Genomic DNA, 19,068 nt, shown 5'->3' with positions numbered 1-19,068 from the left:
CAGTCTCCAGCAAATAAAACAACCTGCACGTGGTAACTTCACTGCACTTTTTGTCTGGGTAAAAGTAACAAGCGTGCATCTAGCTGTTTGGCCAGCCATGAAGAACACAATAATATATTGAATGAAAACACAAATGTCCGTGCCTTAAAGGTAACCATGTACCTCATTATAAAAGAATTAGCTGAAATGTTATATGTAGCAGCATAATCCAGCTCTATTAGCCAACCATTGCACAGCACATAAAATAACCAAAGACCAGTTTTATGCCATTTCACAATGTGTTACTCTGAACTCATCATCTCTTCTTTTGAAATGTCCCATCCTTTTGAAGTGCGGTGCTTATCACTGCTCAAAGTACATGTAGTAATGATCAATGGCCTACAGAGCAGCTGGATCTTAGGGGGTAGGGAGAGATACAAGCTGCATGTGTGTGAGAGAGAGAGAGAAAGGCACACAGACCCTCACGAAATAATATAATTTAGAAAATATTCAAATTAATTCTTGTTGCAGTTCTTGAGAGGAAAAGCACAAAGGAACACTGTGGTGAAACAGGCCCACACAAAACAACTGAGGATACAAGATGTGTCCAATAAACCGAATTCTGATGGTGACCAAGTGTAATTTGAAGCATACTGTCTTGGCATGGCTGTTCATCAGAAACACCCAAACGAACAGTCAATATATCATACAATGTGTAACCGCCTTGGGATGATTGATTATGCTGGTCTGGAAATATGGTAATAATATGCATGACAGTATAAAACAACATAGCAACACTAGTTAAGATTAGAACATGTCTTTGCTCTGCCTCTTCCTTTCACAACATTTCTGATTCTCTCCAATGGGTGCTGATCCTGAACCAGGTCACCTCATTAAAGGAGAAAATTCACAGGTATTTTATCTATTATACTGAGCAGCTCAGTTTTAATCTGTCAAAATTAATCTCTTGCTTTTATTATTGTTATACTTTTATTTCATGTAATATAGAACTCTGTGTGTACTGTTGTCACTTGTTAAAATAGCTGATTGTTTGGAGATACTTATCACTCTGGGTTAAATGGTTAATCACACCAGTCATTATCCAGTCTATCAGCCTATTGGTTACAGTTTAATGGTATATATACAGCTTGCAGCATTTTGACCTGACAAAAAGCTGAATGGGATGACAGTGTTGTCTATTTAAATCAATGTACATTTTGAAATCTGTGCTTCCTTCAGTATTTCCATAGATGAGCAGCAAACACTATTTTGATAACATCAAAATAATGAAACATGCTATACACATCAGCAGTGGGGATTTTAGTGGGGGACCATTTGACTGACAGCAGGAAGTCCTATACTTTAAGCATTTTGTAAAAATAAGATAAACTTTCTTAAATCTTCTTACTGGCTCACATTACAACAGGGAGTGAACTTCAACATACTACTAATGGTCTACAAAGCATTTTATAGTTTGGCGTCCCACTATAAATCTGACCTGTCGCCTGACTGTAGTCCGGTCAGACCCCTCAAATCACCAGTGGTCATTTTCTAGCTGTGCATGCCCAAAATAAGATGCAGGTCATTGCACAACTATTTATTTATTTAAGAGAAAGCTTAAAACATTTCTATTTTCTGAGGCATATGGCTGGTGTGTGTGTAATTTGGTTTTATAATATTAATTTGTGATTTTTAACGTATTGATGAATTTCTTTGTAAGTTGAAGTGAAGCACATTGAGTTGCTGCTGTGCTATATAAATAAAACTTTCTTAAGCCCACACATGGAAAATTTACTTGTTACAGCAAATGCAAATAAAAATAAAAGCATATGAATAAAATAAGAATACGATAATACAGAAGAGTGCAAATTAAATTCTATAAAAGTTTAAAATTAATAATAATAACTGCTCTTTAAAAAAAATATATTTTTAAAGATAAAATTAAATATTTTAAAACACAAAGGGAAATAGTGAAATAGAATTCAAACAGCCCGGCAATGGAGCCTTAGCGTAATTACATAATAAATAAAGCCCCATAACAAATAAAGGAACAACAGACTAAAAACAAATTATTTAAAAGCTATGCAAATTAGAGAACAAAGTCTGAAAAACCAGCTGTTTGTTCCCTTTAAAGCCCCCAGCTGCTTAACCTGTTACCACAGCGACCTCTGGTGGACAAAAAGCCTCCTCACAGCTGTGGAAATTCAGATCATTTCTAGTACTAGTCTGTTTTCTATTTGTTTTTCGGGTTTCAGTTAGTTTGAAGCGATTTAATTACTTAAACCTTTCTACTGAACTGATCATATCATATAACAGACTGTCAGATATTTTAATAAATATCCTGCGCACTAAAACTCTCCTCTTATGTTGATTAATTAAAAGTTCATGGAAATATTTATAGTGAGTCCTATCTAATCACGTCTGATCCTATTTGGCTAAGTCTCTTCTGCCTAAACCCTCTGTCTCTGCGCCGATCACCCCCTCATTAGCTGTTCGAAATGCAATTAGACTGCCCTGTACTTTGTCTACAAGTGGAGGCAATTCAGCAATAATAGTATTGTCCTTGCACAGGTCTAGCGCGTTCCCTTTCTGACAGACGGATCGATGATTATTGGCAGTCAGCTCGATGGATCCGATCCAGACTCTGCAGTCGCACACAAAAACATGCTTGTATGGGCCATTAAAGTGCAAACTAGAGCGGCTCATTACCCCAAATATTTGATGTTAAGATAAAGCAGCAGATCAGGAAGTCGGTGACAATGCAGCCATGTGAATAATGAGGAATTTGCACTGACCTCCAGCATAAGTTCAATATTGACTTCTTGGAGCAGGCTGCAGCTCCGCCTTGTTCCCGGGGAGACGCTCCCAGTCAGATGCTGCAGTGATACATGTGCAAACCCACATCCACAGCCAGCGCTTCGCCCTGAAGCAGCCGCTGTAATATTGGTCTCATACTGGCATCTAAACGGGGCCTTTTAAAAACAACAGTTTTTGCAAGCAAAGGGGATTTCATGTTTCACAAATGGAAGGGAATGACCTATAAATTGGATTGCTTTTGAATGCAAATGGTTGGATGTTAATTAACACCTGTGTTGTTGATTGTAGGAGCTTTTTGGCCTTTGATTGAATAGAAATGGCACCTAGGAGCATCAGATGTAGCTTTGAACTAGGCAACTTGTCTTTGATTGGCATGGGAAGAAAGAAAGACTGAGAAATGTCACACAAAGGGCATCTTAATTTCCCAAATTAGGGCTTGTAATGTCAGGGAGAGAGGGTAGAGCAGGCCTATGAATCTGTGAATCTGTGGAGAAGAAGCACTGAGACTGCTCTTTGGCTGCATTGGACAATTGATATCTTTTGAATTTACATGTCTGAACTGATGATGTTGATATCAGACAATCTGACACAGCAGTCTGGACTTCATCTGTGGGCTTTGAAGGAGATGACTCTATTAATGAACTTATACTGATCATATTCAGGCTGCTGCCACGTAATCCAAATGGAATTTCACTAATGTTGTTTCTTAACTGTGTGCAAGTGTAGATAGGTGTGTGTTGTACCACTTTGTGGATATTTAGTATGCTGTGATAATATTTTATAAAATATGTAGTTAGATTTTTAATTGCATTACCCCTTTTTAAAATAATCTCAAAGATGAAAACTCTGTTTAGCAGTTTAATTTATAAACACTCTGCCAGTCATAATAATAATAATAATAAAAACAATAAAATAAACTAATACGTAAAGTATATTGACTTTTTTAAATGACAATGTCTCCTCTCATAATAAACATAATTACATATAAGAAAAATGGTTCAAGTATAGATGCAGAAAATGGTCTCATAGTATTGCAGATTTCATGTATCATTTATTGTTGCAAAAGGTGCTTTGGAAAACCTCCAAAAAAAAGACTGTAAAATTGTAATTAATCAAGTTTAATGGCAAAAGCAATAGCATAAAATATTCCAAAATATAACCAAGTAGTTAGATAGCTCTGTAATAACTTGTAATCCTAACTCTATACACACACACACACACATTTGCCTTTGCACACATGTCCTTGGATATTTTAAATGTTTTTTCATTAGTTTCATGCTGTGGAACACTTGCACCCTATGACTGCACTATCATGGACTGGGTCATGTAGTATCAGGTCTCCACAGCTAAATAATACCTGGTCAGCAGGCACTAGCTGGAGCGAGTGAGTGGGTCTGGCAGTCATCTGTCATTTGCTCTTCCTGTGTGCCCCTTCAGTCTGTCTGACATCTCTGAGCAAACACGGTCCAATACACAACCACAGCCAGGGCCTTCTGGGCAGCCAGTGAGAGCACCCCTCTTCTAATGTTTGTGTGACAAAAAAGGCAAGGCAAATCCTTGCAATGGAATCAGATAATCACCAACCTGTGAAGAGCCTGCCCCAATCCACATCCACACTGCCCCCCAAGCCCCCGGATTAACTGTCTGTTTGACTAATAATTTTAATCTGCTGGAGAGGGCCAAGAATGGGTGACAGGGTTTGGAATAAACATCTAATCCTCAGGTTCCCCTTCTGCCCTCGAGGCTCTGTGCTACTTCCTCCTGGACCCCTTGTTATGCACTTGTACCAAAGTGAATAGACTGGGTGACCTGTTGGTCTTAGCCCTGAGCATCTACCATTGCTGGACAAAATTACTTTCCAGCCATCAAGACAGAACTAAGCCCTCTGTGTGACAGACTGTTGCCAGACTGCCCCGGTCTGACATCGTCCAGTGGAATGTACACATCAGGGTGTGTGGGGTCTGTGTGCAGACAACGGTGCTACTGAAGAGGGGGCACTTCAGGTTCACGAGGGTCAAGAGCTGTCTGTCTGGCACACATGTGTAGCAGCAGAGAGAACAGTTTGATTTCTGGAGAAGACAAGGCAAGGGAAACACTGCAATTTGTTTGACTGAATGAAATGACCAGGAGCTATGGCTGCTCATGAGTCACATCAGTTGTCGTTGTGATCCTTGTAGTCATTTATAGGTTTGATGATGTTATTTATTTTAAATTCACATTTTCACTGATTTTCTAAAATATTTTTTTTGTATGTATGACTTGTGTGATCTTTTAAAATCCTCTTCAAAATGAACCCCCAGTCAGGATGAATCTAAATTACCCTGTTGCCACCGACATCAAGCATTGTTTTAGAGGAACTGTGGTGAAATTACACCTTCACAATACGGATGGTGCTCGAGTCTAATCGTTGGCTGTTTGAAGTATGGTCACTTAGATATCCTGTTTAGGATGGGGCTGTATTGTCGCACCTTTGTTCTGATAAGGGTCCCTGCCCCCATCGACAAAGTGCGAACGACTGGGAGGCCCGCAACAATATAAGGGGCCAGAGGGGTGACAGAGGGATGTCCATCTCTGGGTGACTCGTGCTACTGTGCTGCTGTTTATCACACTAAAGTTTTTACCTCATGGATTTCTTCCGCGCTTGTTTTCTGTGCACCGCTCTCTTCGGTCTCGCCAAGGCCTTTACGCATCAGGATATGAAGGATGCGCTGCTGAACAAACTGGGCTTAGATGAAATTCCAAACATCCATAAAAGGGATTTGGAGAACCTGGTTATTCCGGCAAACATTAGAAATAAGTATTTGTCCATGCTGAAGATGCACCACAGCAGGAGACGCAGATCGCTGCCCAGTCTGGCTGGAATCCTGAGGGGAATCCCTGGCAACGCAGGTAAAGACCGTTCACATTTTGAAATTCATATAGCATCGTATTTTTTTAAAGAATCCATATAAAATAGTTTATCCAAAATAGCCGAAAAAGCTGAAGTACATATTTTTTTCCCGTGCGTGATTGCGGCAATGGGCAAAAACGGTTTTACGCACCAGACTGCATTTAGAAAACAGTTGTTTTAAGCCACAGGGAAGAAACGACAAATATTCTTACAGTACTTTGTGTTTTAGATATTTCTGGGGAGTATGTTTACTCTGACACCACTCGGCATCGGATGGTTTTCGACATGGAGGCGAGGATCCCGGATAACAGTGAGGTGACCATGGCAGAGCTGAAGCTCTACCAGCGGGCTTACTATCACAAACGCTTTGCGATGGAAAGGAAGAACCACCGGCCCGTCAACAATGCCCGGGTCAGCATCTACTGGGTGGAGGTACTGCCCAACGGATCCAACCGGACATCGCTGGTGGATTCACGGTAAGGGCTCATTTACGCATGCTTGCTTCTAAGGAGTAAAGGCAATAGGTAAAGAGTTTGGGGCAATTCAGAAGCAACATTAATATGGGCTCAGCGGGTTAACTTAATCATCATTTACTTACATTATTCTCCAGGAGATATAAGTTTAATCTTTTTAACTAATTATCCTTATCTTTTATGTTCACAGGTTGATCCCCATTCACGAGACCGGCTGGAAGAGCTTTGATGTGACCCAGGCGGTGCACTATTGGTCTAAGACGCAGCAGAAGACACCTATGCACCTGGAGGTGTGGATCGAGGGCGAGAGACCTGGCAACTACGCGGCAGAGGTGGCCAAGAGTGTCCGCTTTACCACCCAGGAGCAGACTGACAACACCTTGGGAAAGCCCGAGCTCATCCTCTACACACTCAGCCTCGAAGAGTACGGGTAAGGGCGCGAGCTTTTGATATACAGGATATTGTATCAGTGTGACAATTAGCCTGTATCCTCTTCTTGTTTTCACCTGCCAGCATCTGCATTCATTAGTAGAGCTGTAGTAGTGTGGCAGAGGGGCTTAAGATTGGTAATTATCATAGTGTGGAGAAATGTAGCAGCAGATATATATGCCATGCCATAGATAGATAGATAGATAGATAGATAGATAGATAGATAGATAGATAGATAGATAGATAGAGCGTGGGTGTACCCAAGAGGTTACAGCCTTTCTTGGGCATCCAGGCCTCCTTAACTGGAACATGTCAACAACGGTCATCTAACCTCCCTTATAATTTCTTCCTCAGCTCCCGTGGTGACTGTGATGTCAGCCAAAACAAAGACACCTGCTGCAGAGAGCAGTACTTCATCAACTTCCGCGCCCTCACCTGGACACAGTACTGGATCATTGAGCCGGCAGGTTACCAGGCCTTCAGGTGCACCGGAGGCTGCAAGCAGCCCAAGCGCAACTACGGCTATGGGGAGCGGAGGTGTACAGTGTCTGAGAGTGCCCCACTACCCATCATGTACCTGGTGAAGAAGGGGGACTATACTGAGATAGAAGTGGCTGAATTCCCCAATATGATTGTAGAAAGATGTGCATGCACAATGGATAATGTCTCCATAGTATGAGGTCATGGAAAACAGCTATATTATTCCTATATGTACAGACTTCTGGGAAGTTTTATAGGAAGATTATTGTGTTCATATATTTAATGCTTTTACACAACACATTAGTACTTTCTATTTAAATTGACATTTAATGGGTCAGTCTTGTTGCCATTGAAATTAATCTCCTTCCACAAGCACTTTTATATATTTTGTAAATTTTTATAACGTTTTTTGTTTTATTTGAATTTGTATGAGTTGTGTCAAATCTGCAGAAATCATTCAAATTCTGTACATAATATGGATGAGTTTATGTTTGAAAAATAAAATATTATGTTTCACTTAAAAGTTTCTGGTCTTCCTGTTCCCTGCTCTCAAGAATGTCTGCCCAGCCCTTTTCACATTCATGAACACATTGACATGCAGTCACATGCAGCTGCCTGCCTTCCCTTTCACCTCTTTATTTACACTTATAGGAAATTGTAGGGCAGAGCAAACAATTTGCCTAATGACTTATAACACTTGTTACACTGAGGTCACACAGTCATTGACAATGATGCTCCAACCTCCTTGTAATGCTTTATTTACAGTGGGATGGAGCTATACGGCCACATACAGAGAAACATGATGTCTCTCCACATTAAGCAAGAATGGGCTCTTCGTGTGTTTACATCAGGCTTAGACCGGGCCAAACGTGGGTAATCAGGGCCAATGCCTAATGTGCTGTTTACTGTCTGAGGGGGTGGGGCGGGGGTCTTGTCATTCATTAATATGCTGCTGATGGAGGTAAACATGTTGCCCTGCCAGGGACAAGCAGCTGTCTGTCTGGAAGGGAAGTGGATTCCCATCATGCACCTCCAGCAGCACCAGGAGGCATGAGGAAGGAAGAAACAGTGGTGCTGTAAAGACAAGTAAAAAAATCAGCCTTTTGATACAAACATTCATTGCGATATATTTTCCTACATTAAAACAAAGCAGAAACAGTAGTAACAGCATCATCATAGGGTCACACCTAAATCATCAAAGGTGCAGCCAATTATTTCTAAAGGTCTCATAATTAGCTGATTCAAAGGGTTTGAGTTGACTGTAGCATAAATGCCCCTGGTCCAACTTCTGGGGCTTCAGTATCATCATTCAGTATTCACAGTGAAGACAAAGAAACATTACAATCAACTCCATCAAAACCTAACATCTCCTGCAGTACAGCTGACTCAGCTGGTCATCCTCCAAAACTGATGGACCACACAAGGGACTTAAGATGAATGTGAAGGAGGTCCAAGCTTCAGGCCATGCAAACATACTCACAATGACAGTGTTTAGCAGATATAATCTTCACCATGTTGGCTCAGTATTAGCATGCTAACACTTGCTAATTAGCTGTAAACATGGAGTGCAGAGGAGGCTGATGGGAATGTCATTAGCTTTGCAGGTATTTGGTCACAAACTGGGTGAGTCGTTCTTTCAGGCGCTGTAACAAACCAGTCACTCTACACCAGATTCTTGACTTTAATAGAGTTGAGACAAATTAAAAAAGAAAATACAATCGCAAATTCTTTAACACAAATATCAAAAACTGTCAGATAGAAAAGACAACAAACCTCAAAAAGTCTCAAAATTTTTGTACTGTTGGTTTAATAATAAAAGACCTGATATACAACCTGCAACGTAAAGTGATAAAAATATAGTGTCTGTTGTTTTATAGGTTATTCTCTAAAGTCAAAGCTTGCATTTTGCTAGATGTGTGTATCCAGGACAATAAAACAGGAGGGCACAAACTCTCCAGACATATAAATAGATCAACATCACACAGCAGTACTCGGGCAAACTAACACTTCCTTAATCACAATACAGTTATTACTCAGTTTATTAATGAACATTCGTGCATGGCTGAAATAGTGAAGTATTTACATGTGTATTAAATTATAACATGAGCAGGAAAAAAATAAAAAAAAACATTGGATTCACACTACTGGAGTTCGATCCACTGTAACGGTTGGTTTTCTAGATCTGATGTTATTCCAGTATTGAAAGACAATATGAGTCAGTTGAACGAGGAGCTGCCATTATTGCCGGGCCACACAGTCACCAACATCAACTCTGGAGTGCTTTGAATCTGCGTACTAATGGCTTAACTGTTGGTGGGGAAAAGTTACACTCGCCCTTCACTGTCATCAGGTGGAAAGGTTTTCATGAACTGGTTGGTTGTGTGGATGTGCTGCGACATTGTGTAGCCCTTTGGGTTTGCTGGTGAAGATGAGCAACCTCGGCTGCTTCCAACCACTTCTGTGCCAAACTAGAAACACTGGGAATTAGTTAAACATAAAAATTGTTGCGTGAAAAAAAAACAAAAAAAACATATATATCTAAAAAAAAGGGAGTTAAATGCTATAGTAGTTGTGGTGGGTAATTAACTGATCAATGCTAGCTGTTTTTCCAGAAGACTCCTGTACTAAAGGAACCGTTGACAAATCTAAGAACCACACTGTCTCCTGAGAAACAAGCATAGTCAGTGCCCTAATGTTAAGAATATAAATTAGAAAGATTTAAGTAAAAGAACTGAAGGCTTAATGTAGTACTAAAAATGGCTTACTTTGATCCTTAAAATGGCTTGGCCAAAGTACTTTCTCAAAACATTCATTAAAACAGCAAAAAGGCTAGAGATGACGGACACTTGGACTAATGAGGTGAAAACTGAGGCTTGTAGTGGGGCTGATGTCCTTATTGTTTGAAATAGCAAACTAGGCCACCGCCCTTTCAAAGGTCTGTTACACACCTTTGAAGTGAATCAAAAGTCATAAGACAGGAAGAATGTAAAAAAGCCAACAAGTTGTTTATTGTAGGTCTATGAAGTTTAGGTTACAGGTTTGATTGTGGGAACAAAAGACAAAAAGTTGCTGTAATTGACCTGCTGCTTCAGTTCACCTGTTTGACAGTGGACTCAATCACTTCCATTTCTTAAACCTCTCATACAAACTATGCAAAAACAAATATTTACAATTGCAATAAAAAAAAAAAAAGCAAAACAAAAATCACAGCACAGATAAAATGCACAATTCTGAAGGGGGAGGAAAATCATTAACATCTGCCAGCCTGGCAAAATGTTCTGGTTCCTGATATTACAGATGAGATTTTTTTTTTCTTAAAAGCACATCATTTAAAAGTGGTGAAAGATAATGAAATATACAACAACAACAAAAAAAGAAAAAAAAAGAAAAAAAGAAGATTAAGTGTGACTGAACCCATGCTGAGTATACAGACATATATAAACCTTGAGTTACACTCAGGTTGTCTGGTCTCCTCTGATGTGGAATGTTGTTGCTCCATATCATTTTAGTCTTGGTTGTCAGTTCGTGGGTTTTAAATGATTAAAAGTGGGTTTTAAGAAAAAACAAAAACAAACAAAAGAAACCAAAACTTGAACAGCTGGGTCCAAGGATGTTCCGTGGCTAGTGGTGGGTCTCAGCATCGGCCACCAGTCCCTTAGAACAAGTCTCAGTAATACCCAGGCTGATACTGCTGGCTCCACGGCTTCTGGTTCCAGAACTGCATGGGACACAAGAGACAGGATTTAATGTGTTTACTTCACTTTACTGCTGACAAAAGACACTTTCCCCAACACTGATCCAACAAGGCTCTCTGTACCAATAACAGCAGACTCTAGTCAGTATACTCAATATGTTTTGTCAAACATGTTTTACAGCCGTCAGTATGATAAGCAAAAGGAGAATGTCTCCACTGCAGAAATACTGACCCCTTGCTGCCAGCTCTGGTTGAAGGCTTGAGCCTTGTCCATGCCGTTTCTGTTGCCAAAGTTGCCGCTGTTCCTGTTGTTAGCAAAGTTGCTATTCTTGTTGCCAAAGTTGCCACGGTTACCACCTCTCTGTTGATACTGTAAAGGTAGAAACCCAAGACTGCACTGAATGAGAACTTGTAGGATATATAATAAAAGATTTCAGATGGCATCACTTAGCTACAAACGTGTGTAGGCTTAGGGTCATGTGTGAGCAGTTAAGTTTATGATCCATATGTAAAAGAAAGGCAAAGCAACAAAACATTAAAACTCCGTGAATACGTCTCCACCACGGTTTATTTGTGTAACACAGACAGACCCGAAGTTGTACCAGATGCAAACGTCTTTAAGCCTATGCCAACAGAAGACTGATGTACATCACGTGTAATTTAGCACACCCACCTGGCTGGGATGTCCCCTGTTTCCACCGCGATTCATGTTGGCTCCACCTCCTCTGTTCATGTTCCCTCTGTTCATTGGGCCACCTCTATTCATGGGTCCTCCTCTGGGTCCCATGTTACCCCTCATTGGTCCACCCCTGGGGGACCCACCTAGGCTGGGAATAGGGCCACCACCTCTGTTGAAGTTTCCACGGTTGGGGAATCCTCCTCTGAAGGCTGGGGGAGGCATGAAGCCACGAGGCGGACGGTTGAAACCACCACGAGGGCCAGGAGCTGCAGACAAATCAAAGAGTACATGTGGGATGGATGCATTTTCACCTGCTTAGATATAACATATTGAACAATGGTGAATTTTCAAAAATGGCAGTACCTTTATATCAAACCTACCTCCTCTAAAGTTGCCTCTGTTCTGGAAGCCTCCACGGCCTCCACCCCTCTGCCCAGGCCCACCACCACGGCCAAACTGGTTCTTTCCTCCCCGGCCACCGCCGCGCTGTCCACCACCTCTTTTCGGGGTTGTGCTACCCTGGTTGGGTTTCTTTTCAGCAGGCAGAGCAGTCTTGCTTTCCTCCTTGTACTGTTCCAGCAACTTGGCAGCTTCCTCCTTTGACATCTCTGCATAGATGACCTCATTGAAGCTCTCTCCCTCCTCAGGCAGAGAATAGAAGCCTGTAACAGAGAGCAAGCAACCAGAACATGATCAAAGGTTCAAAAAGATAAACATGTTTGTAGGGAAAATCATTTGAAGGGTTGTAGGTCCAAATATATTTTTAAACCTTTCATTTTGAGGACCGCATGCTCAGGCACTTCCTTGCCATCACTCTCGACCTTCTTCTGGACTCTCTGCTTATAGTCATCGTCAGAAGGGCAGACCACCACAGCCTTACGCTGGAATCCGGCAAACAAACACATCTTCCTCTTCTGGCCCGGGGCAGACAGGTTAGTCTGGGCACAGGAAAGCACACGCCATTAGGCCTGTGATTTTAAAGTCACATCTGTAGATGTACAAGGTACAGGGTTTAGATTCCCCACAAACAGCTTACATGATCCAGGATGTAGTTCCGTTTCTTGCGGGCAGCAATCTCAATGAACTTTCCCAAAAAGAGTGGTGCTCGCTGGGAAATGGCAGTCAGTTTTGTAATGTCTTTTGACTGCCGTTTCAGGCTGTTGATCTATATAAAGGAGATTGGATGAAATATTTAGATGAAAGTTTGTTTGATTGTTTTAAAAGTATGGATACTGTAACACATATAGCATGGCAGGATTTGCTCAGGCTGCCACATAGCTGTTGTCAGCACTAACCATCATCTTGTCAACAATGGTGTCACTGCCCAGGATGTAGTATTTCCCTGGGTTCTCCTGGACATGGTTCTTCACCCACGTAGTCTTCCCTGAGCCTGGTAGACCCACCATCACTATGATCTATGCAGCATAAAAGGCAAAAAAAAAAAACAAAAAAAAAAAACATCAGGATGAAAGTCTTACAGGCAAAAACATGATTACAGTTAATATCCATGTGAAAATATATTTGTATTGTGTGACTAAAAGAATATCTACACCCATAGCATGCTTACCTCACAGTCTGCCTTTGTCTGTGGCCCCTTGAGCCCTCGGACTCGCTCGCTGACAGGGATCTGCTGCAGAAAGGTGTAACCCTCGGGCTGAGGGAAATATGGAGTCTCCATCTGTCCAAAGTTGAATTCGACAGCACAGTTGTGACAGATGACGTGGGGGAAAAGAGCCTGGCCGTTCAGTGTGTCCTTGCTAACTCTAAAAGCAACCGCCGGCTCCCCACCATTCTTGGAGAATGACAACACCACCTCGTCACCCCCAAAGTCCTAATTTAAGAAAGCACAATGGAAAGTTGTTTGTGCAATTAAAGACATTAATTCCAGTATTACATGAGATTTCTTCCATTTCTGGTATACATTAAATCAAGAAATTACATTTCACACAGAATATCTCTTTAAGGCACTTACATTTATCTTACTTTGGTTTCGCTATTGTAAACAAACTGACAATTATCATAGCATATGATCAGGGTTATGTCTTACAATAAGGCAGCAGATGACATCATTCTCCTCATATGTTTCTCCAAAGTCCTCGGTCACACAGTTTGTGGTCTTCTTGCCTTTACCAGAGTAGGCGTAAGAGTGCTCCTCCTCACCTGAACAGTAACAGGATAATACATTAGACATATATTGTGTAAGATCAAAGACATGGTTTGATATTTATTACAACATCAAGTTTCAGTGAGTGGCAGCCTATAACTGGCGTGTTCATCATTAGTGTTGACACTTGGACAGCCACCATTACCATCATGCAGATGGAGATGGAGCCATTTTATATGTGCATGTCATGCTGCTTACAAACCACTAGAGGGGGCTTTTTTGGACAACATGTTTTTCACAGAATCATTGTCTTATTATCATTTTAATATTCCAATCCATCATGTAAATGACTAAACTCCAGTGTTTTCTCTGTTTTATTGATAGAAGGTGCATTTTATTGCAGACACCTAATTAATGCAATGCACACTATTAAAAATGCAGCACAGTATCTTGAACCTTGCATTATTTGGCATGTACAAATCATCACAAATCATAATGAATTGTGGCACTGGCCAGTAAAGACCAGGACAGACTACAACTGTCTTTTCACTACCTCATGCGACCAAGCACAAACCCTGACAATGAATTAATTGTTTCCAGGGTAAACTGAAAATTGCTGTTGACCACAACACTTCATTTTGCCGAAACTAAACGCCACAAAGCGGGACTGAAAGTGCAGATACTGACCTAGGAGCAGTGTGCCAGTAGCCAGGGACCAGCCGACTTGCACATCATGGATCTCCAAGTTCTTGCTGGAAATGTGCTTTACAGGAATTTTCTCTGTAATCTGTTGATGTAATACAAACCACAAGCCAAAATATGAAGCATTCATTCCTACTAGTTCAAAGGGTGTATTCATTTTAGCATCTACAGCTTAACACCTTAAATTCTGACATAAGCCTATAAACGTTGTAGGGTGTAAAGAGGGGTGAGGCAAAGTAGGAAAAGGTGAATTATTTCAAGCACCGAATGCATCAGTGCTGTTATAGTACCTTCAACTCAAAGCAGGCCTTGCCACTGTTCACACCATACGTGGCCTTGCCTCCAGACCACAGGTAAGCAAAACTCTCCATTGTGAGAGATGACGCGCTGTAACGGTCCCGCGACACCTTAAAATGCAGGTCGCAGTTGTCTAGAGACAAAACATTTAACACTCAGTCATTTGTATCCATGCAAAGAAAAAGTAAAGAGTGTGCTCAATGTTAACAGTCATAAAAGTCTTAAGTCAAATATTTCTAAGAATTGAACTGCTAAACTTACAGGTATCCAGGCAGACTTTTGTGTCATCAAACTCCTCATCTTCCTCCTCCAAGGGTGGCACAGGAGACTTAAATGAAGCCCTGAAAAGAGACACCAGTGAGTCAATGAGAGGATGCGACTGCAGTGAAAATATAGCCTTGGGTACCACTTCCTGAAAAATACTGGAGAAAGGGAGTGGAAAGAGACTATGGGAATACAAAATGTAACAAGTAAAATGGGCAGACGAGCTTCGAAATTTTTGGATAGTCAGCTGTATTGTAGACCTTAGCAGACAACACTTACCTTGCAGTATCCAGCGAAATCTAAAATGTGAAAGATAAACAAAAAGAAAGCACCTCCGCTTGCTGTAGCATCCAAGGCTATTCATTGGTTAAAGTGGGGGAATCAAAGCCCTCCCATTCAGAGAAGTGTGTGTTTGGTCTCCAGGAATACTGAGTCCCAGCAATAGCGGGTGTAGTTATATTTAACTATCCACGTGTGGAACTCTAAATGAGAAGGTCACGACTATTCACTCTTCCGTGCCACTATGCAGCATGAGCTGCCAGCCTGCGTCGCCGACTGAAATCACAATGTACTCAGAGCTACAGCAACTTACCAACTCTGTAGCTTCAGATTTGGTTCATGAGTCTTATGGAAGGTTTAACAAATGTTGGGAGGGAAAGAAAATAAAAAGGGGAAAAAGAGTAAGTCAGCATTTCAAATACAGCTTAAGAACTGTTCCAGTCAAATCTATGATTTCTGCCCAGTGGAGTAAACTCATTAAGGCATAAGATAAACGTCACTAATCCCTGAGAGTAAATTTGGAATTACTATCAACTCTCTGGGGTTGAATGTCCCCGACTCCCATAATCTAAAGCAGCCAATTCCAGAGAACTCTGTCATCATATTTTTCCACTGTATAAATAGCTGCTATGGTGGAAATTCATGCTGGCTCTGGAGAACATAACGTCTAAGATGAAGCATATGGCCAGTGTTGCCAATCAGCAGGTCCCACACTGGCTGCCACTCTGAGTCTGTGGATGCCTAGTGGCAAATGGTTACACACAAGGTAGGCTACATTTAAAGTGTACAACCTTGTTGTGGGGAACAAAAATGTAGTGGGAGAGAAGATAAAGCCGACTTTTAATTGAAAATAAATAAACCCTGGGAAAAACAAACAAACAAAAAAAAAAACTTCAGGACAGGGAGAAAAGTGTTTTGAAGAAAAAGCAATACAATTTTGTTTCATTAATTCTGTTCTGAATATTTGTGAGGCGTCCCAGACTATGTCCAAACTTCAAAAATGTTTCTGCCCGCTGATCTTTAGTATGTCAACAGCGCAATGAAAACAAAACACTAAGAAGTAGTTACATGTATGCACACACACTCAAAAACATCCATGCACACCATGCATGATGTCACCTGCGAAGGGATAGAAAAGGAGCTTTCAGATACAATACATCCACCCTTCCAACATGATCACACACACGCAAGACATGATACATGAGACAGAAATAGCATTTTGACATCTTACAACCAGTGAAACAAAAAACAAAAACAAAAATAATTTTTAAAAACAAAACAAAAAAAAAAACAAAACGGTAAAAAAAAAAATAAAAAAAAGACCATTGCGAGGCAAAACGATGGACCGTCAATAGCAAGATCTTCTGGACGTTCCAAACATTTTGGGAATTTTACTACATCCCTGTGTGCTATCCTGCAGCAGTGGACCCCTCCTCCCACACCTCTCAGCTATTCCTCCCCACCCACCCTCCATTCAAAAATGTACATCTGCTACTTTCCTCTGGGTTCTCTTTGAGTAGCCTCGATTCACCCTGAAGACACAACGGGCTTTCCAAAACAATAAGTGGCATGAGGAACAGATGTGAAAATTCATAGAGACTTGATAGATGCACTTCTGCTACAGAATGCAGTCAATTAAAGACACAATATGAGTGGGCACTGTACAAAGGTAAATGGTAAGGCTCTTTAAATAGTCAGAGATGACCCTCAAAACATGTGTGAAAGTAAGGTTATTAGTAAATAGTATATACTTAAAAATGAGGGTTTTCCTCTTGCTAGTTATATGTGCATTGGCACTTAAAGCCAATACAATTCAACAAAGCTATGGATGGCGCTTCAGGGATGCTGAAGGCCATTTTTGCTCTGTCCCATCCTTACCAGCTGTATTTGTTCTCTTCAATAAATTCAAAGTAGCCCCTTCCATGTTCCTCCCGGCGTCTCTTAACACCCTTCTTATTCTTCTGATCAGCATTCGTGTCTTTGTCCGCATCTCCTTTGAAAATAGAACAAAGATATAGAATGAGGTGCTCCTTTTTGTGTGAGCAAGAGGCTGGACTGGCAGTGGGGTTCTGGCCCACAAAGCCTGTTCATTAGTGACACTGTGTCGACCATAATCAGAAATATTAAGATAATTAAGAGGCAACACCTCATGATTACACTTAAACAATACAATCATACTCCATAAACTGTAACAGCTCTAATGACCAGATAGTAATTACAATATAAGCTGGTCCAAATAAACATTGTGAACAGTGTTTGCTGGGGCTGGAAAAACAAGTCTCTGCAAAGTAAAAAGGGATATTAACCCTACAGTGAAGGGCTGAGAATATACTGTTTTCAGTAAGATACAAATATCAGTATATTTCATTAAGAGGATAAATGTACTGCTGTCTGGGACAAATGCATCATGCAAGGACATGGGGGAACCTACCTACACCTGTATTATAAGCCCCTCCCACCCGCCCAGTCTTACTCTGCAGTAGATAGTCTCTGTCAATCCTTATTTTCTATGTGATCAACAGCAAAGTGACTCTTTATAGGCAAACCACGAACAAAATAACCACGTGTTGGCTCGACAAGCAGAGCACAGCTTTGGCTTAGCTAGTTCAGGTGTTCCCTGGACCTTCTGAACTCAAATACACTTGGACCTGTACAGTAAGACACAATCCACCCCGTGTGGACAAACCTGATCTTTATTTCCATTTCTTTAGAAACCGTCCAATTGTCTCCTGTGAGCTCAGTGCAACTAACAGCGGCTACTGTAACCTTAGCGTTAGTCAAACGTGTTGTTTTTTCCGTTTTTGTAGCGGTCATTACGTTTGTTAGTGCTTCTCGTTACGCACCTCCATCCTAGCACCCAGTCTGGTATCCAGACCTGAATCTGGGACCAGTGACTGAGCCAAGCGGACGACCAGCTAGTTAGCTCTGCACCAACACAAAGAACACGGCGTCAGCTAGCAAGCTAACACGCGAAGGGCTGACTAAGCTGGTCTGGGATCTGGTTTCTCCCTGTGTAGCTCAGGACACTCATCTGTGAAGTAGCAGTGAACATCTAGCGTTTACCGACGGCCCTACCGACACAAATGGTCACCGTTAGTTAACCACGGCAGCGTTACGGTTTCGGTCTGAGGCTAACGCTGCTAGCTAGATAGCTCGACATGGACGCCGTCTTTATCTCGTTATTGAAGCGTCTTTCCCCTCCAGCTCCCTCCCGCGGCCGCATTACTGCTATAGCAAAAAACCGACACCCAGCCACAGTGCATCCAGCCAGCCACATTTCCATAACCAATTCGGTCGACTCACCCTCGGCAGCCTGGTCCCCGGGCTCGCCATCCTCCGCGTCTATTTTCTCCATGTCGTCCACATCTCCCTTTAGCATGGGGTCCATGTCGTCGTCCTCTTCCTCTTCCCCCTCACCCATCTCTTCGTCCTCGGCAACGGCATCACCACCGTCGCCCCCATTCTGCGGCTCCTCTTCCTCCTCCTCGTTGGCCTCCATGCTTTCCTCTATCGGGCCTTCGCCCTCTTCTTCCTCTCCCATACACTCTTGCTCGGCGGCCTGAGCAAAACCCTCATCGACCGCAGCTTCTGGTTCAATCGGGGAGACTCCGGCAAGGGCCTCCTCATCCAGCGCGGCCTGCAGGCGGTCCATCAGCTCGGCCTTCAGCCCCTTGTCAGAAAGATTACGCTTTTTCAGCTCGTCCTTCAGCTCGTTAACTTTCAGCTTTTTCACGTTGATTGAGCTCATTGTGAATGTTTGGCGACAAACTGTATTAACAAATATTCACAAATACGACGATAAATAAATTACGGGACGCCCTTTGTTAACGGATGTAACTCAAAACTGCGCCAAATGGCACCCGCTGTCCGACCAACCTTTCCCCGGTAAAAGAGCTGCCGAGCCTGCGGGGAAGGGGGAGGACGACGCTCCCCTACCGTAATTACCCAGCGAGCAGCGCAGCTTGGTTTTATATCCCGCCC

General features: G+C 41.9%; 2 protein-coding genes across 2 annotated transcripts; one reads left to right on the top strand and one right to left on the bottom strand.

The window, feature by feature from the left end:
* Positions 1-5,244: 5,244 nt before the first annotated feature.
* lft1 (lefty1) lies at positions 5,245-7,267 on the top strand. The gene is given in 5 exon segments (XM_026319103.1): positions 5,245-5,317; positions 5,320-5,685; positions 5,916-6,162; positions 6,350-6,589; positions 6,943-7,267. Coding segments are annotated over 5 exon segments (1,251 nt in total).
* A 2,782-nt stretch (positions 7,268-10,049) lies between these two features.
* hnrnpub (heterogeneous nuclear ribonucleoprotein Ub) lies at positions 10,050-18,835 on the bottom strand. The gene is made up of 14 exons (XM_026318427.1): positions 18,391-18,835; positions 16,966-17,080; positions 14,806-14,885; positions 14,538-14,677; positions 14,233-14,332; positions 13,489-13,601; positions 13,009-13,272; positions 12,737-12,856; positions 12,478-12,606; positions 12,211-12,379; positions 11,822-12,103; positions 11,436-11,707; positions 10,995-11,132; positions 10,050-10,786 (listed from the first exon to the last, which is right to left on the bottom strand). The coding sequence occupies exons 1-14, from the start codon at positions 18,833-18,835 to the stop codon at positions 10,736-10,738; spliced, it is 2,418 nt and encodes an 805-aa protein (XP_026174212.1). The 3' UTR covers positions 10,050-10,735.
* Between the last annotated feature and the right edge of the window lie 233 nt (positions 18,836-19,068).

This window comes from Mastacembelus armatus, chromosome 24 (genome assembly GCF_900324485.2).
Source record: "Mastacembelus armatus chromosome 24, fMasArm1.2, whole genome shotgun sequence".
In the NCBI taxonomy this organism is placed as follows: domain Eukaryota; kingdom Metazoa; phylum Chordata; class Actinopteri; order Synbranchiformes; family Mastacembelidae; genus Mastacembelus; species Mastacembelus armatus.
Note: the sequence above shows the minus strand (reverse complement) of the source record. Positions and strands in the feature narration are given on the sequence as shown.